Genomic DNA, 23,878 nt, shown 5'->3' on the forward strand with positions numbered 1-23,878 from the left:
ATTCTATGAGACTCCTGAACTTTCTTGCAGATTGTGATTCAATTCCATAAGAAAAGAACTTTCAAATGAGATAAAAGAATGAGTGCCTTTCACTACAGGAAGGCATTGTGACCAGCTTGGTCAGCTGTTCAGTCCCTCCTCTCCAGCAGATTATGCACTGTACCGTGTGTGAGCAGCAGCTGAGAATACAGAACCCAGAAGTTCCAAATTATACCTTCCTCCAATTCTGGCTTGTTTCTGTGGAAAAAATAGTTTCAGAAATTTTTTATCCTCAGCTGTAGTTTTCATTTACTAGAGGATATCCTATGGTGAGATACATCAGGGATGGCTGGAAGATGTTTGGGATTTATTAGACAATCTACAGCAGAAAAAGCAGCTGACCAAAACTTGAGACCTGTATCACAGAGGCAGAAGACTGGTGTTTTGTTTCTCCAGATATGATGATCGAAAGGGTTATGTTTGTGTATGTTTGTCCAGCTCTTTATATGTGTATTCTTCCATACTTGCAGACCTGTTCCCTTTTCTATATTGATTTATGTCCACACTACTGGAAACAACATAGCTAACTTAGGAAGATTGTGCTGAGATTCACAGTTCTGTCTGCTTCCACCTCTTTGTAGTGCCAGGTGTACAGCTAACATGATAAATACAGAAAAAGTTGTTATTACAGAAAATTTGTCAGTCAAAACTAACCAATTTTTTGCCATTGAAGTTGCCTCTTTTTTCATGTATAAATGTTGTACCTAGGATAGTTACCATACTTGCTGAGAATCTCTAAGGGTCCTCTGGGTCCTAAGAAAAGCACCTTATGATTGCAAAGAGTAACACAGTTTAAAGAAAAGAAAAAAAAAAAAAGTGGGGGGGAACTAAACAGGCCTCTTAGAGATTACAACAAAACACTCTGTTGTTTCACTTAAAAACTATCTGAGCTGGAGCTAGAGAAAAAAACTGTATAGTATACTTCAGTCTCCATGGGATTTAAATTCAGATGATGCTAAAATATGTCTGTGTTGTACATGAGAAGATGGGGACTTCAAAGAGAAGGCTAGGGCAATAGTTCTAAATACTAGAAATTGCAAGCCTATTGTTTAGTGAAAGTGGCTAATTTCTGGACATCTGTGTGTACAATTAGGCCTGTGGCAATTAACTGAAAGGTTGACCTCTCCCATATTTGTGCTAAGTTTACCAAAATGTGTGGTTGGATGCTTGGCAAAGCTTCACAGTAAATTTAGAGCAAGCAGTGTGCTGCCCTTCATCAACAGCTGGGTGAGTCCTTGCAGCAGGTCCTTGCAGCTTAGGGAAGATGCAGGGCCTCAAGCAAGGAAACACTGCAGCATCTCACAGTGTTGGTAGAGGATGTGCAGAGCCTGGGGAAGGAGAATCTGCTTGCTGGAAGTACCCCAAGAAATGGTGTCCCACTTTCACTTCTAAGTACATCTGTGCACAGCAGAATGCACTTGTCTATCAGCCATGTCCCGAAGGTGCTGAGACATTTCTGGATGGAGCTTTGAGCCTGATGGGTTGTAGGATTTTGTACTTTCCAGTGAGTGAATTTCCCAACTCTTTGCTCTCTTGACAAAGGGTTTGGTGCCAGCCCTGACTGTCTTTTTGAGTTGGGGGATGTGGCAGGATGTTGGGGGTCAGGGCAGGATGAGGTGGACTATAACGAAAAGGGAGATGGGCCATGAGGCATTTCAGGAAGAGACTTGATGCCTCCAGCAGTATGGCACCAGAGGATGTGTTGGCTGCACACAGACCAGGAAGAAATGTCTAACTTTATTCCTGCTCAAGAAAGGCTCCCATATAGGAAATGATATAAATACTTTGAATCATTGGAACAGAGCAATGTCTTTCTGAGGAGAAGGAAACATCCCCTTTGAAATAGGGCAATATACAAAAGCAATAAATTAATACCGGGAATGGATGGTTATATGGACTAGAAATTAAAGCTTTCAATGTGGTGATGTCATGAGAGACAGATGCCACCCTGGGAGATAAAAATGTAAATGCTAAGCTAGGCTCAGGAAAGAAATCATTGCTTTGCAGTTCTGTACAGGACAAGTTAAGTAGTGTCTGTCATCTGATTAAAAAATAACTGAAAGACATTTTCTGACATAAAGCAAACTGTAGTAGAGTGGGAAAAAAAATTAAAAGGATTCCTCAAAAGTTCTTTCAAAGGACATCTTTGGTCAAACATCAAGGGGACCTTGACATATGTCAAAAGGCCAACATGTGTAATACTGAAATGACCGTGTTTATACCCATGTGTATTTTGCATTTCTGTATGTTTTAAGTTTCCTATGTATAACTGTGCATACAAAATATGTATCACAAATGCAGTTTGTATCTCCAGAGTTAACAGTAATGAAATATACACTATTGTGTATCAACTGTACAGTAAATATGTATATATATATACATACATGTATACATATGTGTATATAGACATATATATGTGCATATGTAGAAAAATTATATTTATTTTTATAGTTTGGTTTCTTAATTTTTGGGACCAACCACATGGGCTTTTGCATTGCTTATTGCCAGTAGACCATTTAATGTTGTTCGTTACAAGCCTGTATTGTACCTGTGAAGAGTAGCTGCTAGCATATATGTCACACAAGTAGAGAAGATAAAGAGGAATTCTGTGGAAATCCCTGAACCTGTGAAAAAATTTTATAAAATTCAAAGAAAAAGTGAATTCAGCTTTTTCAGCCTTAGTATAGAAAAAAGCTAGAAATTACCTTGTCTGTCTCCGGGCTTTAAGACTCCTAAATGAAAGAAGAATGTTTTCTATTTCACCATTTTCAGCCTTTAATATTCAAGCATAGCTTAGGTAGCTGTTCACTAGCAAATCTGTGAAGTTGCACTTGTCTGAGTAGCTTCATCACTAATTACAGTTTAAAATGTTCACAGCAACTTGGCTAATTGTATTAATTTATTTCTTCTTAAGGCAGAATGGGGAAACAGAATAGCAAGCTGGCCCCTGAGGTGATGGAGGATCTGGTGAAGAGCACGGAGTTCAATGAACATGAGCTAAAACAGTGGTACAAAGGATTTCTAAAGGACTGTCCAAGTGGTAGACTGAACCTTGAGGAGTTTCAGCAGCTCTACGTAAAAGTAAGTTGTTTATTAAGTTCCCATCATTTGATTATAGATAAGGTTGCCATGGAGTGTAAAGCAAACATGTGATCAAGAGCTGCCAGCCATTTAAACTGAGATCTTTGCTGGGAAGAGGAATGGTGAGGGTGAAATAATCTCATCACACCAGCTATTCACAAAGCTACAGTGACCAGAACCAAAAGTTTAGGAAAAAAAGCTGTGCTCTGTTATTTATGGGCCTCTTTCATCTTCAAAGCATGGTTGTGGCCCCGTTCAATAAATTGCACAATACCCAAATAATACCACTGGAATATAAACCAGTGGCCGTAGTCATACAAAAGACTTTTGGTTTCAGAAAAAATGGTGACGTTTCCTCACAGGATGTCCTGCAGATAAACTGTGCACTGTGTATGAAGCATTTCTTTCTCTAAATTGTAAGTATTGCCTTTGCTTCTCCCTATTGTCTCTTTTTCTGTATTATGTAGGAAAGGAAAAACAGGTTTCTTTCTTCTTATTTTTCATTATTTTATCAAGCTCAATATAGCCTGTTCCTTATATTTATTATGTATTTATTCTGTAACAAGAAAAGCATGAGGGCAGCATAAGAAGTGTATTCATGTTACAAAGATAATTATATTTTAATTCAGAATCGAGTGTCTGCCTAAAGGTCAGAGACTTCAAAGCAATTTTAATTAGGAAAAATATTGGATGGTGATGATGAGCAGTAGGATCAGAACAGTTCATAAATACAATGTGAGGCTGAATAAAAATAAAAAACCTTTCAAATCTAAATAGTTAATATTGAGCACAGTGACAATTTCTGCAGACAAGTGGGACTATCTGTCTTCCCTTAAATGCATGCTACAGTCCCTACCTAAATTTCTTCAATCTTGAACCAGACCACTGCAAGATTACTACCTAGCCACTTTTTCCTTCTTCTGAACGGTTTTAACAAAAACTGCTAAGTCCAGCTTACATAAATAAGCTTCTGTCTTCATATTTTAATATTTATGGCTCAAGCTCTTGCCTCAAGACTTTCTGAAGAAATGACCGACTTTGTAATAACTGTGATTTTCAGATGAAAGAATTTTTACTGCCCTGGGTATTTGTGATTGTTATTGACTGATAATTTATAGCATTCATTTTAAACAGTACTTGGTACACATCTTGCAAGATCAGATAACTAGTAATTTCTCGTGCATGTTTCTGAGGAAAGTCAATGGTCTTTGCAAAATATGGGTTCCTAATAAACTACATCAGCTGTTTAACTCTACAAATTATTACTTTCTTTTTAACAAGTCATAATAAAGGGATTAATTTTCTATTTTTTTAATTATTTTGTATGTTGTGGGGAAAGATAGGTTCTGAAAATAGCTTAGAAATGTTAGGAGTTCTCCCCTTTAAAAGCATGCTTGAAGTATTCACAGATATTTCTCAAGATACTTGAGTCCTAAGAGATATCAGAGAGTAAATTCATGTTTACAAAAATGCTTGTGCAAAAAATAATGAAGAACACAGAAGTATTTTGCTACTGAAATTTGAAGAGAGCTCTGTAGTCTGACTGAGCTACAATATCTGGCTTTTAGTTTTATGACTTCATATATTTTTAGATAGGCACATCAAATAAGGTTGTCTCCTTTGATTTACTAATTATAGGTTTTAGATCTGCTCTGTAATGGTACTGTCATATATTTAGTCCAGTTTATTGTCATTCTATATATAATATCTGTATACAGGGCAAAATACTAATTTTGCAGAGGAGAAATACAATTAGCTGTAGTAAATCCTAGCCTTTGCTTCTCCTTTCACAGTAATGCTTGTAAAATAATGGCCCTTTGCTCTCTGGGAAACTAATAGTCTGAGTGTTGGCCACAGAGGCATCTTCTGTGAGCACATTATGCCTGCCCTGACTGCTTGGTGCAGACAAAACCCATGAGAAGCCACCAGCAGGAGAACCAAATCATTATGAATTCATCTGAAGCATCTCCCTTCCTTTAATGCAAATCCAGGGTGACAATGTATGAATGTATATTGGCCAGTAATTCCTCCGCATGGACTTAGAGTTGGGAGTGATGACCTTTATCTATTGGTCTGAATGTATTTTATTGAACAGATTTCCATAAATCAATATATTTGGAAAAGAAATACAAGACTTGCCCTTGGTTTGGATTTATATTTTCTTAAGGTGATGCTGTTTCTTTGCTCAGAAGAGTTATGTGGTGCACTTTCATATGTATGGGTAAAAGAGTGTTGGTCATTTAATTAATATGCTAAGAAATCCCTTCTTTTCTTTTGCTCACAAATAGTAGGAAGCTTAAAGAGCAAAACCATTTATATTATATCAGGCATGGTTTTTTAAAAGTGAATTTTCTGTTATCTCCACTTCTCTTTCAATCACAGAGTGGGGTGCACAATCTTGGGACACAAACTGCTTTTTTTTTTTTTTTTTGATGAAATGTAACTAGAAGCTGTGTCTTGGGGTCCCACTTAATGTATTGATGTATCTAATGACTGGTAATAAACCAGAGTTTGTCTGAAGTAAAACATCCAGGCCATGTTATGTTGTTGTCAGGCCCTCAATGCCGACTCTTCCACTCTACATATCTGCATCAATTGTCCTGTGCTGTTCAGTGATGTAGATGAAGACTGTATTGACTAAAGGGAACTACACTAGCTTGGCTTGGAAGCCTTTGCTATTGAAGTTTCCATGATGAATACAAATCATGCAATACTTAAAACAAATAGCAGTTATACAAATGGACTCTACAGAAAAATATTTGCAGCACTTTTACTGGAAGTGTCTATAAAAATATTTAGCCAAGAACACCTCTTTTAAAGAAGCAGCTAATAGGCAGAAACATACTTTATACTGTTTCAAATTTAGCCCTGTCTGCACTCTAGGAGGTTCATTAAAAATACTGGTACATTTTTGGATGGATAGATTCTTCTTGGGATCCAGAATCTATGGCAAGCTCTTAGAGCTTGGGTCTCCTTCCCAGGTGCTGAGTGAGGTCAATGCTTCATTAGTTTTTGAAATAGTTTATTGAATAATTATTTATATGTTGTAAGGCCAGAGCCAAAAAGAGACCTAAGTGCGAGTTAACTGCCCCAACAGTATGCACAGAGTGTGGAAAGGTGAGAAATTTGTGGATATCATTCTAAGAAAACTGAAACTCAAGCCAGCATTTTGTAAACCAAGGTGCCAGTGCAAAAACACAAGGTGGTGCTCAGGACAGGAATGTATATTAAATTCTACATTTCTCCAGTGTATATGTATCTGTTTTCACATGGCAGCTGCATCTTTCAAATTTTTCCTGCAGAGAACTGCCTAGGAGATTAGAAGTAATAGCAAAATCTTGTGACTGGAGTCTTTTTTATTTCTTTCTTAAGTAATGAAAATAATGTGAATGCCTGTTCTTTACCACAGTGGTCTAAGTACTCATCAAGCTGTAGGAAACTCTGAAGCAATTATCATGTCCCTGTAAAGAGTTTGAATCTGCACTGTTCACCCTCTCATTGCTCTACCTGTGATGAGATATACCCTTCTGGGCTGCTGGAAATATCCCAATTAACCTCTTTTCCTGCAAGAAATAACGATAAGTAACATCAGACAGGCTTCAAAATACAGTTTCCATCTTTGAAGAGAATATCCTAACTGTTCAGCTTAATCCTGGCTTTCTTGATTTTCCTTTTTTCTGTTCTAAGAAGTCCTTAATTCTTTTATCTTAACTAAAACAAAGAGCTGAAGGAATTAATATAGAAAAGTGCCATTAAAACAAAATATCTAAATAAAACATTCTGGACTATTCCTGTAATCTTTAGGGTTTCTTGCAGTCTAGAGGGCTAAAAACATTTTCTTTAACATCTTTTGAATTCACTGGGTTCAGATGAATATGCCCCAGAGTGTGTAAGTGTGCATAATCAGTGCTAATGTTCATGTTATGCATGTGTATTAAGTGGAAAATAGGCTTCTGTACTGTGATACTTCTTGGAACTGGGTCACTGATCATGAGAAGCATATCCTCTGGATTAATGACATAAACAAGTACCAATGGGCCTTTAACTGGAATGGTGTAGTTGGAAGTGATCATGATAGAATGGTAATATTAAGTAAAGAAATATACTCTGTGCATTTGTTGCACATCTATTATTTAGTTATGTTTAGGGGTGGGTTACAGATAACATTTAAATGAAAAAAGACTGTAGTAATGCTATTTGATTATGTATAATGAAATGGTTTGTCACATTTTTGGCTTCTAGCTCACATATCCTGCCTCAAAGGGAATTGATTTCTACTCTTTCATTTTAATATGTGTAGAACAAAAGAATCTCAAAAATCTATTGAAATTTAAGTGGCTATATTAGCAGCCTCTTTTTTCAAGACCCAGCATCTTTCTAAAGATGGCACAGGCCTCCTGGCAATATTAGGTTAGAGCTGTGTTTCAGGCTTTCAGTGGCTGTGAAGAAGTGGGATTCTAGAACAGCACAGATGTGCTGTGTTTACAGTACCCCCATGATAGATGTAGTTTTACTGGCAGAAACTGATTTTCTTGGGATCATCTGTTTTTACTGGAAGTGCTGTGCTGGTTTCATGAGTGCAGTTTGGCCACTTCAGTTTTTCATATAATAACAATACTTCTTAGATAGATAATACAAATGTTAGGTATATTATAGCTAATATAGTTAGTTAATAACCAATATTATAACCTATAATTAGGTATGTTATACCAATCTTGTATTCATAAAGAACTACAGCATGTTTAGAAATCATACAGGTCATCAAAAATGCTGATACATCTACTCATACAATTGGTTTAACCCATACTGTTGCTGCCTTTAAGAAGATCCCATCTGAGTTGCCAAGCAGTCTTCCTGGACAATATGACACCATCTTTGTTGTATACACTACCTAATTTTTACTGCAGCACAGAAAATATTACATGTATATATCTTTAAACATGACTATAAAAAGCCTTAAGCAAGATTATTAAATTATAATTCTGCCATGTTATTAAATGATTGCAATTTATGTGGAATAATAAAACTATTACTGTTACATTAGAGACAATTGGAAATAGCATTAGATGGAAACAGGTAAAGCAACAAATATCCCTGATCCAGGGACATTACTGTGGCTCTGTGAAAGGCAGCACATATAGAGACAGAAAAATAGAGGCTAGAAAGAAATAAGAGTCACATTATTGATATCAGTGGAATATTTGGTCTGATGGGGTTTGTAGAACAATCTACAAGGTAAAGATTCTTAAGGCATTCCTTAAGCACATAATATAAATCTGCACATTTAAGACAATTGCAATAAAATCATTAGAGGCAAATGCTCCTAAAGAGTAAAATACCTTTCATCATAAGTGCAGTGAAAGATTCTGGGAAAGGAAAATTAATAGAGTGGAATCTGAAAGGCAGCATGCTGGAAAGCAAATGTATTTGTGGTCCAGCATTATCACAGGGGAGTGCTTTTCAGGATGAAGTATATGTTTAGGTATCCAAAGCTGTCTTAAAATTGGGTTCTGAAAACTTTAAAACAAAAGAGATCACACAGGACTTAGTTTTAAAAAGTCATGGTCTTGTTGCCTGGATGTTTTCCATGGAAAACTGCTTTTGCCATCATTCCTCCTCCTTCTTCTCTTTATAAACATGCGTAGTCAGATGCTGTGCCAAAATGCAGGTCTACTGGAAGACCACATAAGAGGCTTATTATATGTTTCAAAAAGAAGCTGAAGTTGAGCTGCATGAATTTTAAAACAAAGGGCCAGAATGCTTCTTACATATAAAACCAAAATGGAAAAACCTCAAAGGCAGTGTTGACTTTGAAGCTGCCTTATGATTTGAATGATTTGGATAAAGGGAGGATACTGGTAACATATAACTGCTGTATTTTTGTCTCTGTGCTGACCCCAGGACAAATAGTGGCTGGACTTAATATCATTTTTCAGAGCATTTTTTGAAAATCTGGCCTTGGTAAACAGACCTTTAAAGATCAGAAACTGTATTTTAAAAACATACAGTGAATAAACACAGATTCTTATTTGAGCTGTAAAGTAAAATGAAAACAGTAATTTTTAGAGGAGATACTTCACTGAGTAGTGAACTGCTCTGAAAGTATGGCCATAAATCACAACAATGTAGGATGGAGTCAGTTTAGAGTGAAATCCCAATCTTGGTGAAACTAATCAAAGTTTTCATTCCTGATCCCTATTTAAGCACTTAGGACCTCTCTGATTTCTTGAAATTGTTTATCATCATGAGTCCTGGGAAGTCTGGTGCAAACTCCATTCATGTCCATTCCTACAAGCTGAATCTAGAGTCTGTAGGGCTTCTCCCATCCTATGTGAAGTGTATGCATTGCTAGCTGTCATTGAAAGGCAGCAGTTATTTAAAAACTTAAATCTGTATGGTTGAGTGGTAAAAGTCCTAAAATTATTAGAAAACCAGGTCCAGGGGCAAAGGAGGACAAGTCCTTTTCTTTTTGCAGCATTAAGACTAGTAGTTAATTTTAAAGGCTAAAACATCTTTTTCTCTGCTTCTGTTGCAGAGCATGTAATGGTCCATATCCTCCACACAGTCTCTGGAGACTGTAAATCTAGAAAATGAGGAAGTCAGACAATTCTAAGAGATGAAATCTAAATAGCTAAATCTTAATTGCTCTAAATAGCAGCTTGTGGAGCACCCAGGCTTGTGGGATGTTTGAAAAATTCACTAACATATGCTGACACCCTCTCAGTGAGAGGCAGGAATGATGGTCACATGAACCCATAAAGCAGTCTGACTGTCCAAAGACATCTCTGGGTCTTACAGAGTCAGCAGACATGTGGGGATGTGATGGTTTAGTCAAATCCTCTGATAATTACTAAGTATGGAACAGTCCTGTAATTCTGTGGTTGTATGTGGTTCCTGAAGGCACTTTAAACTAACATCAAGTCCAAAGCATCCAAGAGAGTATGTCTGGCCAGGGAAAGATGATACAGCCTGGAATGCTTGAAAATCTCACTAGTCACATTCATCCCCTTGTTTCCAACATAGCCCAATAAAAGAATCCAGGCTGGGCAGATTTTCCAACAATAACATGCACATGCCTTTTACTTAATCTTCTCTTTTGACAGAAGCTCACCAGTTCCAAAAACTGCCATGCATTTTGTAGAATCATAGAGTAGCTAGGTTTGGAAGGGACCTTAAAAATCATCTAGTTCCAATCCCCCTGCATGTGCAGGGACACCTTCCACTAGACCAGGTTGCTCAAGGCTCCATCCAACCTGGCCTTGAACACTTCCAGGGAGGGGGCAGCCAAAACTTCCTTGGGCAACCTGTGCCAGTGTCTCAACACCCTCAAATTAAATTATGTCTTCCTAATGTCTAACCTAGGTCTCCCCTTTTCAAATTTTAAACGATTTCCCCTTGTCCTCTCATTACACAGCCATGTAAAAAGCCCTACCCCAGCTTTCTTGTAGGCCCCCTTCAGATATTGCTGAAGGTTGCTATAAGGACACCTCAAAGCCTCCAGGATGAACAACACCAACTTCTTTAGCCTGTCTTGATAGGGGGGGTGCTCCAGCCAGCTGATCATTTTAGTGTCCCTCCTCTGGACATGTTCCTGGGGCTCTATGTCCTCCTTATGCTGGGGACTCCAGAACTGGACACAGGACTCCAGGTGGGGTCTCAACAGAGCAGAGTACAGGGGGAGAATCACCTCCCTTAAAGCAGCTGTCTGTGCTTCTTTTGATGCAGCCCAGGACCCTGTTGGCTTTCTGAGCTGCAAGTGCACGTTGATGGCTTATGCTGAGCTTTTGGTCCGCCACCACCCACAAGCCCTTCTCCTCAGGGCTGTCTGCAATCCTTTCTACCCCCAGCCTGTTTTCAAGCATGGGATTGCCTTGAACCAGGTGCAGAACCTTGCACTTAACCGTGTCAAACTTCATGAAGTTTGCAGGGGTCCACTTCTCAAGCCTGTCAAGATCCCTCTGAATGGCATCCCTTCCCTCCAGTATGCTGACTTCACCACACAGTTTGGTGTCATCTGCAAACTTGATGAGGGTGAATTTGGGTTAATGAAGGTCACTTCATTCAGCCATGTTGCTGACAAAGATGTTAAAGAGCATTGGTCTGATTACCAACCCTCGAGGAGCACCACGTGTCACACATCTCCATCTGGACTCTGAGCCACTGGTCACAACTCTTTGGGTGTGACCATCCAGTCAGTTCCTTATCCAACAGGGGTCATCCATCAAATCCATATCATTCCATTTTAGAGATCAGAATGTTGTGCGGGACACCATCAAATGCTTAGCACGGGTCTGAGTAGAAGGGACTTTGTTTCTTTACAGCTCACTTTTGCTCTGTGTTGGATTTCTCAGAGAAATCAAAAGGGTGAATTTGGGAAACTGTGATTGTTCCTACAAGCAAAACATGAAGCTTATTAATATGGTTATGATTTCCCTGAAGCATAATACAGAAGAAATATTGCAACTTGTGGGTGGAAAGAGACATTGTTAACACAAACCTTCAAAGATCTCAAAGAAAAAGAACAACACTCAGTGCCAGGTCCCATGGCTGTGATGGTGTTCGGGTCTACTGTTTGTTTCAACAGCACTTATTTACAATTTTTAAGTAGTCCTTAGAGCAGTCATCAAGATTGAGTAATTGTTCACAAATTTCACCAAACCTGTTGCAAAAGTCAAGTTTCCTCCTGAAACTTTCTATTTCCCAGCTCCCTTCATGCCACCTCAGTGTTTTCCCTCTAATCACAAGGGCTCCCACATAACCAGTGACAGGCCTTTAGGATGTGCAGTAGGGAGAAGAAATGGTGCTGCTGACTCCATGTTTTTTGGAGATACTCTCTTCTTTTGCAATCTGAATAAAATGACCAGGAATAGAGAATATAAGGTCTGTATAGGTATTTGACATACAAAAAGGTTAAATCACTTGCTTGATGTCTTTGGCAAGGTCACATTTGAAATTATTTCATGGGTCAAAATATAAATGGACCTAAAATAAGGTCCATTTATATTTTGACCCATGAAATAATTTATTTGGAGTGAGCTTTTGTATTATTTTTCCTAAAGATTTGCTTGAGAGTGACTTCTTAGGGTCATACATGTACATTTAAACGTGGTACTTCTGGCTGAACTTTAATCAAATGTCTGTTCCAGATCTACACTGTGATCTGCTGTCTACAATTAAGCTGTGACCACGTCTTAGTGGAAACCTGTATTTTAGGCCTCCAGTAACTTTGAATTTGAAAACTGGATCATCCTAAAGCTTATGCTGAAGGCTGATAGCATGTGTGTTTGTTACTTGAGACAAAGTGAACTGAGGTCTTTCAGGGACTTCAGCTTGTCACATTTCTTGAACTACAAACATTTCTGTTTGTTCAAAATAGATATGAAAAAAAAAAAAAAGCAGGTGTTTGGTAATACAGAGTTCCTGAAGAAGCCTGTGGAACCAGTAAACTAATATGATACTGTATTTTGTTTTAAAACATTCTTGTAGTATCAAAGGCTGTTTCCAATACCTCACTTGTTCACAAGGCCTGGGGATGAACACAGCGTTCTTGTTTCATAAGGTATGAAGAGGAACCTGCTGCTCTGAACTGAATCCCTTCACACTGATGTGATATCTCTGCCTCCATGCCTGAGCTTCACCTCCCCCTCTTTTCTCAGGGAACCCATCCATCCTTCGGGAAATTAATGACCATAGTGATATGCACTTACAGAACTTCCCAGATGAGCACCTGTGTATCACTGTAGCTGTGTATGAATATTCCAGAAATTAAAGGGGTCAGAGTAGCCTGGGTCATGGCTCTTGGAGCCATGCATTGCACCTCAACCTGCTCCATCTGCTTGTGGTACCCTGAGATGCTGCTGTTACCACTGCAACACCTGCTTCTGTGGGCATCTCTAGCTATGCAGGTAATCAAACATCAGGTGTTTTTTCAGGGTTCTGTGGAATGGAAAGACATTTGGGAGCTTGCTTAGTTGCCAAGTTAAATGCAGGTTTTTTTATCATGTAGACATTTGTTGAGATTCCAGTCAGGTTTCTACTAATCATAGTCTGAATGTTTCCAGTACCTTGGGATATCAACTTGCTTTTTCTTCAATGAGAGTAAATTTCCATCTTTTCATGTATAATTAAAGCTCACAGGAATAGACTGTTTGCACCGACAAACCTATTGATTGCTGAATTGAGATGACTTACTGCTTCTTGGCATGAGAATCAGCTTGCTATCTTAATTTTGTATTCAATCACAAACAAAATGAGAAAAACATAAGGTTTGGAAGGTGAATTCAGACTGAAGGAGTGGATTTTTTGCTGTTTTACTGAAATACATATGAAACATTCTCAGAAGAGGCTGGTGTGAAATCTACCTGTATAAGAAGCTGTGAAGTTTGGCTGTCTAGTTGCATGGATAGCCCAAAATGGAATATGCAGCTTTAAATAAACCCTCCCTGTAGTCCAGAGAAACAGCAGTACAAGCAGAAGTATAAATCATCACTGCAGATCACCTCAAAGTGAATAACAAAATCAATTGGGGATTATTTCAGTGTTTCCATGGAAAACTGCTTTTGCCATTATTCCTCCTACTCCTTCTCCTTGTAAACATGAATAGTAAAGTGCTGTGCCAAAATGCATGTTTCAGCATGTTAACTCTTAATACAGTTCTAGCATGTTAAGAAAGTTATTTTTCGAAAAAAAAAGAGGAATTAAAAATTCTGAACTCAATTATTGAAATAAAACCTGTAAAGGAGAGAGAATTGGGGTTATTCAGTCTGGAGAGGAGAAGGCTTCAAGGACACCTTATTGTAACATTCCAGTATCTGAAGGGTTCCTACAAGAAAGCTGGTGAGGGACTTTTTATGATGTCAGGTAGTGATAGATTAGGGAGAATGGTTTCAAACTAGAGGAGAGTAGATTTAGATTACATATTAGGAAGAAGTTCTTCACCATGCGGGTGGTGAAATACTGGACTAGGTTACCCAGAGAGGTGGTGGAAGCCCCATCCCTGAAAATTTTTAAGGCCAGGCTGGACAAGACTGAGCAACCTGATCTAGTGGGAGGTGTCCCTGCCCATGGCGGGGGGGTTGGAAGCAGATGATCTTAAAGGTCCCTTCCAACCCTCGAAATTCTATGATTCTAATTCTATGATTCTAAGATTTTATATGGACCTTCTCAGCTGCTTTTAACAGAGGTATATGCAATTACAAAGTTATATCTAGATGCCTGTGTCCGCTTCATTTGGAAGGCTATACCCTAGAATTGCTGTTATCGCTTAGTAGGAAATTACACACCTTTCATAGAAGCTTAGAATCACAGAAAGTTAGGTGTTGGAAGGGATCTCAAAAGATCATCCAGTCCAACCCCCCTGCCAGAGCAGGGTCACCTATAGCAGGTCACACAGGAACACACCCAGGTGGGCTTTGAATGTCTCCAGGGAAGGAGACTCCACAACCTCCCTGGGCAGCCTGTTCCAGTACCCTATCACCCTAATAGTGAAACAATTCCTTATATTTATATGGAGCTTCCTACACTCCAGTTTATAACCTGTATGCAGTTTCCTTTATGCACATTCATGACTCTTCAGAGCTTGCTTTGACAGATGTTCACTAATTTGCTCCTCACTGTTAAACTGATCAGGCTAGAAGACTCTTAAAGCCCTACTCCAAGATACAGGTGTTTTGGCTGTGTCATTCCTGTTCCTACTGCTACTACCAGCTACACAACAACCACTTAAAAGGAGCAGTCTTTGAATTTGCTTTCATGTTCATGGGGTCCAGCTACCACTACGTCTTGTGCCCATGTTGACTAGATCTGGATCCCTCTTCCAAATACTTTTTTGGTACTGGTACCACTTTTTATTGCATTAGTGTTTATTGACGTAGCAATTACAGTGCCTAATTTTATAATGTGTCAGTGCAGATAATTATGTAATTAAACTGGATAACTGAAATGATGGAGTTGTCTAAGAATGGACCAATTAAAACAAGAAATTGCACAGTGAAAACATCACAAGACACCAAAGGTAAAGTCTGCAGATGATTTCAGGAGCCATCCTCCCTCCTAGCTTGGATCTTTTTTCACCAAAACAAACTCCAACCAACTGCTTTTCAGTCAAATTCTAAACCTGAGTGGCTGGAAGGTGAGACTCTTTGGATTTTTCCCCAGTGACACCCAGATGTCCTTAGTTCCTTTCAGAGTCTCCCTACCCACACACCTGCCTAAGCCCTGGCAGGAAAGAATGCAGTTGTTCCTCCCACTAAATCATTGTTTCCCACTTTCCCCCTCACAGATGTTGGTGTCACTTTGACAGGTCAGGTGCCATCCATTAACACCCTTGACTTCATCCAGGAGTATAACACAGCTGCTTTTCTCAGGGTCCAATTCCTACATCTTCAGCACATTGAATCTTACATTACATGTGGGTTGTTAAGCTTCATACAAACCTTATATACATAAATTAAACATTTGGCTTCTTGATTAGAAGTCACTTTGGTGGTAATCCAACACTCTGAGTTCACAGTTGTTTAGTGTTGACCATATCCCACATTTTTCTTGGAGGAAGACAGTCATACCATTTCAGGTATATCTAAAGCCACAGAAAGGCACAGCTGAGCATCAGCTTCACAGTAGTGGTACTGCCCACATTATTTGCTTCTTACATCTTTTTGTGCTCCTTTGTATGGAACAAGGGATGCCTTAATACTCCCTTTATTACTTTAGGAAGTCACAGTTCCCATTATTTGACTTTTTAAACTATAATGTCCATACATGGCATGTGTTTGATGGTTTGGGGCTTATTTATAGAAAAATAATACTTCAGTTAACACTTGGCTTGAGAAAGGTACATTTTCTGAGTTCCAGCATATGATGGTTCTTCAAAAGCCATCAAGACAACTATGGTTAAAGTCTAGAACAGCTCTTTAAAGCATTGTATTAAATTTTTTTTGACTTGGAAAAAATGGCGGTATATAAAATAACAATAATTATGTTTAATTGTAAAGGTGCTATATTGAAAGTGGCTTGAAGAAGCAATTATTTCTCTATCAATTAGTTCTTACAACAGTTAAATGGTATATATGACAAGGGAAGCCTAAGGAATTAGTGGCCTTGTGTTAGAATTGCAAACTCTGTTCCACAAATTAGACCCTATGGTGTATTAGTCTATCCACTCATTTATTTTTAAGATTCTTTTCCCCTGGAGTTTTTCTGTATAGCAGTAAAATGGAGTTTAATGGTTCTGATGTTATTTTCACAGAGACATAAACTCTGGGGTTATCTTAATGTATGACCAAGAGAAGAGAGAATGAGGACATTTTTTGCTTCCTGTGTCTATAACCCTGGGGTATCTTTGAGGCATGAAGAGTCATGAAAAAGAGCACATGCTCTTAAAAAACATGTAAGGAAACCCAATTTTCACTCTCAGAAAATTAGATTGCTCATACAGGAAATCACCAGCAGGTCCAGGGCAATAAAACTGAGTAAAAATATAATGCTAACAAAAGGTAAAGTCTGGCTTTTGTATACAGCAGTTTCTTTTAAAGTAATGTTTCTTTGTTACCTCTCTGTAAGAATAATAATGTTTTTTCAAAGAAATCTAATCCATTTCCAAAGGCTGAATTTAACACATTCAGTATGAAAATTACATTAACACATAGCCATATTTATTAAAGACTTTTGAAAATTATTCTTTTAGCACACAAACTTCTGATAGACACCCTAGAAGTGGCCTCTCAGTGAGAAATTAGCTCTTGAGCTGTATCCAGCAAGCGATTGTCAGTGTGAGATAAAAGAACTGCATTCTGGCTATCTGAGTGTGGAATTTTTCCCTGCACAGGCACAATAAATAGTTTTTGCTAGCAATAAAGATGCTGCCAAATCAACCTATCTGAATTAAATGTATGTGGTACTTTACACATGGGAAAAGTGCTTCAGAAAAGCTAAGCCCTATGAAAATGTTATCCCTGCATTTTCTCCAATAGTACTTCCCTTCAGGCAGCTTTCAGTTATTTGTTTCCATTTTCTATACATGTACCCAATGTTCTTTATTTCCATGTGATTGTTCATCTCAGTCATTTTCTTTCATCTATTCTGGGCTCATAGGCATGCTTTTTACATATTGCCAGAATACTTTGGGCTATATTTAAGTTTTCAGATTCATAGAAATACTGTTCTACATAAAATGGTATGAAAGCAAGTGCAAAGACCTCTTGGACCACTTGATCTCTGTGGGAGCCCACATCACTGCAAAGTACACCAGTGGGAAAGAAGACTTTTTACCTTTTCTACTTCCTTTTTATGTAGACAAAAAGCCTGGAATTGCTGAAAAAATCCATGGAAGTCCTATAAGTTTGTGGTGTGCATGAGTTTATATATCTTGCTGGTTGAAAAAGTCTCTCCCAGGTTTTATTGCCAGCATGTCAAGGGGCAAGGGGCAGCTGCAATCTTGTTACTGAGAAAACAAGAATGAATGTCTTGGAGTAAAAAGAACAACAAGAGGGGGTGGAAAAAGCCTCTTTACAAGAAAACAGTCCCTAGTTACTGTGTACATCATTTAGCATTTAACAAAAGGGGACAGGAGCAGTGCACAAGTCACGTGTAGTAAAGTGAAAGCATTATGGTGGAGGGTAGGAGTTAGACCAAGGTAAGAATAGTTCTTTAGTATAATCTATGATGGACTAAAAATGTACTTTTTAAATTGTTAAGACTCATTTATTGTATCAGGGCCTCACAGAATGCAGTATAATAAGAAAGCAAAAGTTTTCTCTCCCAAGGAGCATAGTGCCTTCTTTCTTCCTATACTGGGCCTGAGCCTCTCCAAGGTTCTGCACAATCTTGGCTGACAGGCATGCAGAGCTGTGAGGTTTATATCCCTCTTTTTCTTAATCATAATTTGCTTTGCTTTGCTTTTCTTCTCAGCTACTTCCACTCCATCTTTCCTGGGACACTGCTTAGACAAATGGGGAATCCTCATGTTATATGTGTACATTTGTCATTTAATTTTCCAGCTTTTGAATTTCTGCAGCATAACAAGAAGCTTGCTGTTGGCTGTGCTTATTCAGCATGTGATGTCGGCTTAGTCATTTTAATTTAATTTGTCTCTCTCTTTACCTTAAGATTAAGGCAGTCCAACATTAGGAAGCCAAGCCTGATCCTTTAGGCAAGGGAGGACCTTATAGCTGAAAATGTCTCTAAATATGAGTTCACAAGCTCTGGCAAGATTCTGCATAGCAAAGCAAAATGAGCAGCCGCAGCTGAATGTTCCTTATTCATTGTTAAAGGAGATGAGAAGCCCTTTAAAGAATGGAACTATCTAGAATCTCTTGCTTAAATGAAATTTCTTCAGAAAGGTTTTTGAAATGCCTTCCTTTTACTCTTCGAACAAATACTTAATTTAATATCTTAGAACTCTGGGCTATTTTTTCCTCTGGTCTTTTGTTTGGTTGATTGGTTTTGGTTTTGGTTTTTATTTTTCTTCAGTATTGCCAGTTATATGAATGGTGGTGGCGTGAAGAAAAATTGGTGTAAGAAATGAAAGGAAATTAAAAGGAGAATAAATTGAGGCTGGATAAGTGTAAACTTGGTGTGGACAGTGCAAGATTTAAAATTACATGTATTTTTACAAGCCTAGGGGTTTTAAAAATTAAGTGGTGAAGAAAATGTTGGCAGGGGGCTGGTATCTAGACAATATATTCCATGTTTAAGGTTATTCATCTTTAATAAAATACATGGTTCTACAGCCTTTAAATAAGGTTATAAATTAACAGACTCAATAAGCCAGTGGCCCTGTTCACATCCATGGGAGATCTGACACCTTCTGTGGGACCAAGAGTTGGCTTGCATTTTACTAGTTTCTTGTTTTATAGCATGCCATATACTCTGGAAAAGAATGACAGGTAGTCATGGAACTAATTTTTTATGAGGAGAATATGTTCACCTCTTTTTTGTCTTTTTAATGGAAATTCCTTGTCTCTAGGTAGCTTTCACAGGCAAATAATCTGTTACCCAGCTCATTTTGTAATAACAAATTTAGTGTCTGGAAGTACACAAGATGTTGGCCTGGGCACTCCTGGGAACCCCCATTCCAGCCATTCTGGGCTTTTTTCAGTTCACTGGTGAAACAAATCAGATTAGCACAACTGTTTAGCCAGATGGTCTTTCTGGTCATTAAGAAATACAACCAAAATACTATCTACAGCTAGCACAAGGACTGTATTGGCAACTTGCTGCAGGAAAACCACTATTGATGGCATTTGATGTAGAATTCCTTTTCTAACAGGCAGTTGATGTAAGCACCATGTCCAGCCATGGCTGGGATATGCAGGTAGAAGGTTGCAAGCTAGAAGATTGAGTAGTTCTCTGGTTAATTTCTGGGTTGAAAATGTGGAACATTAATCTTTCTATTAAACTTCTATTAATCTTGGCCTAACATAGTTGATATTATCAGATATTTTTACTTTGTTTCTCTTTCCATCAGCTGTCAATAAAACAGTATTATGTGTATTTTGAGGTTCATTAGAGTACATCTGATTCTTCTCTTCTGCTAGATCCACTGTACATACATTACTACTGGTAGGTCTGTAATGCATAATTTAAAAAGAAAAAGAAAGAAATTATCACAACCACTGTGCTTCCAACTAAAAGACACCGCTGGAGATCCTTATCCAAATTGTTCTTCAGCTGATTACAGCCTCATAAAGAAGCTTCTCCTGGAGGCTGATCCATCTGTGGTTACCTCCTAACAGTGAGTGGCTATTAAGGCAGAGCCAGTAGGAAGCCCAAATGTGGAATGGTACTTTTTTGTAGTCACTAAAATGAGTTTTGTACCTTTAACACTTTAAAAACCTCATTATTATAGGAGAAAACTGAAACTGTGTTATTACTGGAAAGCAGTGGCATCTCCAGTGAGCATATCATCTTGTTACAAGATAGATGTATTCAGAGACAGGGCAGAAACCTTTCTCTGGAGGAACCTACCTAAATATATCTAAAGAGTGCAAGTGAGCTGTTAGAAAGCTAGTATTGGGAAAAGGAATCCAGACACTGGTGAGTGATATTTCAGAAAAAAACAATTTTACACAATAAATTAAAAATTAATTCCAATTACAAGTTATCATTGAGGCTTTATAATAATTTTGAACCATGCAAGCACGTTTTATATCAAGAAAAAATGTTTTCTTAGCAAATAGTAAAAAGAACAGAGAGAAACTCAATTCACACTTTTAAAAATTGTTGTTAAAATCAAGGATGCTCTGGTTATTGGCAAGATTTTCTTCCCCTTTTGGTGGAAGAAGGATCATCTCCTGTGGACTCAGATGAACAAAGGAAAAACAGAAGCTGAGATATATGAAGAAAATGTATGCTTTTATGAATCTGTAAATTCCTTCTTTGCTTACCTTAGAAAACATTTATACTAGGGGAAAAAATGTTGTTTCTGATGTTTTCATAGTTTTCTGATAATTATACTAATTACTTTAATAGTTACAAACCAGGAAATTCTAAATGAGACAGTATAATTGTAATATTTAATCATAATAATGCTTCCTTCCATTCCTCACTTGGGTGTTGTGAGGCTTAATTAGTTACAGTTTGTACAGCAGTAAAATTCAAAACACCACAGAAATATTAAGCATTTTACCTTGTTTGGTTCTTCAGTAAAACTGATTACCTTTTGCAAGGTTCTTAGAGAGGGACAATTTTAAAAGATCAATATAACTACACAAACTAAACTGTATTTTAGATCTGTCTAGCTGGTAGCTGGAGAGGTAAATGACTGTTTAATTGCATCTGTATTTCTCATGAGCATGCTGACACTGTGGCAATGGATTTGACCTAGAAATATTTGTTGATTATCATATTTCTGGGCCTTGCAACAAAACTGAAGTGTTCTCATGGGAGCCAGAGATACAGCTGATGGAAATTAATAGAGAATGAGTGACAGAAGCTGGCAAACCATTGTATTTAAAAGGGAGAAAAAAATGACAAATAAATGGCATTCAGCTGGAATAAATAAAACCTTTTGTCAAATGTTCAGAATAGGGAAATACATTATTTCTTTCTGCTGAACAGATTTCAGTGGAAAAAAACCTGAATTTGTGCAATGTGCAAATCTGTGACGTATAAACAACAAATGGAGTTTGTGTTAAGGGAATGCAGCATTGCAGAATAAAATATAAGTTATGTCTAGGTCAAAGAAGCCCCAGACAAAGTCTGGGTATCAAAATAATTCCTTTGCAGACTGAAAGGATCAGTTTGTGTTGGAGATGGAAATTGATTTAGGTTAATTTTGAAGAGATTATTAGCACCTTTGAGGATAGCACTCTGAGCTTGTGAATTAAAATCCAGTCTGGTCTTCATTAAATCATTTCTCATTTAGTCACCCTCATCTCTGCCATTGAGCTTCAGCACAGATGTAAGGGTTAGGATTCATTTTGTCATCCAAGGGCAAGTTCATCATTTAGATTCCAATGGAGTCAATGGAAAGAGAGAGACATTTCCAGGGGATTATTAATTTTGTCTGTTTTATACAAAACCACCTTTCTTTCTTTAATACTTCATGGGCTGAAGGAGAGTTCTCAGTTGAATTAATCTGATCTTGAACGTTTCTTTCTGGAAGAAATTAATGATTCTGTGGAAATGCTGTTCACTGTTCATTCTAAAGGGATTCTCAAATTTCATAGCTCTCTTTTAGACTGAAACAATTAACTTTTAGATGCTTCAGCTGAATTGCATCCCCCATGTGAAAAGAATTAGGTCTTAAATCTGTAATGATGGGCACGACCCTCCAGGATGTTACATACCAGCAATGCAGAAGATACTTCATCAAGTGTAGGAAGGAACAGACCTCAGAACTGACCTGAGTCATGAGTAAGTCCACTTGTTTCAGTTTGGACACCATTTTGGATTCCTTCTTGCAGATGATACCATAGAATATTAGGAGCTTCAGTTGTAATTCACATGTTTCTGTGAGCATATGAATCTGTCAAATACAGATTAAACCAGTAATTTTTTTAAGGCAAGATGGAGTGCTAAGCAGTTGGCTTTGGATCTTGGATCAGTGCTTTTAAAAATAAGTTTTAATGAAAAAAATGAAGATAATATGAACTCATAGTTCTATAAAGAGAGTGGAACTGTCATGAATCATGGCATACTTTCATGAATCAGTTACTTCACCCATTACATGAATTGGATTGTGGTCTTCTTTACTGGTAATCATATGATGATTAAAATACAAGAGTGGTGAATACATAAAACCAATCATAATTAAATTTTGACTCTTGTTTTTTTAACCTCAGTCTCTCTATTACTTAGATTGTGTCAGGCCACTTGGCTTTATATTCAAGGCTATATTTTGTTTGGAAAGAATTTTTCTAATCTAATATTGCCACTTACTCTGCTTCCAGCTGGTTTATAAACATCCGCTTTTACAGGCAGAGCTTTCCCCTTCTGTAACCACCAGAATTTCCATTATTGCATTTACATGTGTCTCAGCTGCTGCTAAGCAACAAGGCTGAGTTACCTGCCAAAGCTTGGATTTAAATCCCAGGTGTGCACAAAGGATGAATCAAAATATAGATTTAATATAGATTTAAAATATACTTACAATAGTAAGTGAGGAATGTATTTTTGGAAATATGTAGAAATTAAGGTATAAGAGAAATACAAATCCATTCTAGAAACATGCAAATAATGGTATTATAACATCTATAAAATCTATAGGAAATCAGTTTGTTCTATTTTATTTGGTTTATTTATTTAAATTTACTTAATTTGCTTTATTTAATTTGGTTTATTTATTATCAATTTGTGTTATTTTCTTGAAAATAAATTCTTGCCATATTGTTATTGCTTTGCCAAATCTTACCACCAAGAGTTAGGTCTATGTGCAATGTTAGATAATGGGGAGTAAGGAGAAGGGGAAACATCTAGAAGAAAATTTAATTAAATGCATATTGTATTCTTAAATAAGCCAAGTTCAAGTATTTTGTATAATGGCTTTGCTTCTTTTTTTTAAAAATACATGTATTTATAGTTGCATACAAAATGAGGCAGTGTCAAGTGCCTTTCCAAGACTTGATTAACTTTCTTTTTTGTGTGTGTTTTTCTTTTTGGTCTCATGCCTTTGGCTTGACAGGGTGGGACTGTTTCTAAGAAATGGTTTGTATGTCAGAAATGCAGTTAATAGCTTTAGCACTTAGGTCTAAGGGTGCATGATAGGTGGTGATGTTACCAACACAAGGCTCCTTGCCCTGCAGTCCTTAAGTCTTCACTTAAGGAAAAACTGGTGGACAAGAAGTGGGCCATGAGAATAGAAGCATGGAATGAAACAATAGCAAAAGCCCCAGAAGTCACATCCCAAATGCCAGCTGGCTGTTGTCAAGCTTTGAGTAGCCACAGAAGTCTAGAAGACATTTTGAAGAGGGAGAAATACCCTACAGTGATTTTGCACTGAAAGAGCACATAATGCTGCTTGCCCTAAAACTGTAGACACTCACAGGCAACACCACTGCTTGAAGAGCTGGTCTACATTTGTGCCTGGGTGCAGTGAAGGAAGAGGCTGAAGTGACAAGCCAGTTGAATGAATTTTGCAGCAGTGTTGGGGCATGGTGTTAACAGTGGGAAGATAAATTTTTTTTGGAGAGAGAACAGTGTCAACAAGCAAGTTCAAACTCTCTGTAAGAAGAAAATCTGATTTATTTTTGTCATGTACCACAAAAGCAGAAGGTCTTTTTTCTTCTCTGAGGTTTGTTCATAGTTTTCCCTTCTTTTG

General features: G+C 37.6%; 1 protein-coding gene across 4 annotated transcripts in view; it reads left to right on the plus strand.

Annotated features, from left to right (window-relative positions):
• Window positions 1–23,878, plus strand: part of VSNL1 (visinin like 1) — a 91,173-nt gene that overhangs the window by 37,666 nt on the left and 29,629 nt on the right. For 3 of the 4 annotated variants that reach the window (XM_030447147.1, XM_030447149.1, XM_030447148.1), the window contains one exon: window positions 2,954–3,120. In XM_030447147.1, the coding sequence (XP_030303007.1) occupies window positions 2,959–3,120 (162 nt within the window). In that variant the 5' untranslated portion in view covers window positions 2,954–2,958. The remainder of the gene's footprint in view (window positions 1–2,953; window positions 3,121–23,878) is intronic. The other variant, XM_030447150.1, reaches the window with a different exon arrangement.

This window comes from Calypte anna, chromosome 3 (genome assembly GCF_003957555.1).
Source record: "Calypte anna isolate BGI_N300 chromosome 3, bCalAnn1_v1.p, whole genome shotgun sequence".
Lineage (NCBI taxonomy): Eukaryota > Metazoa > Chordata > Aves > Apodiformes > Trochilidae > Calypte > Calypte anna.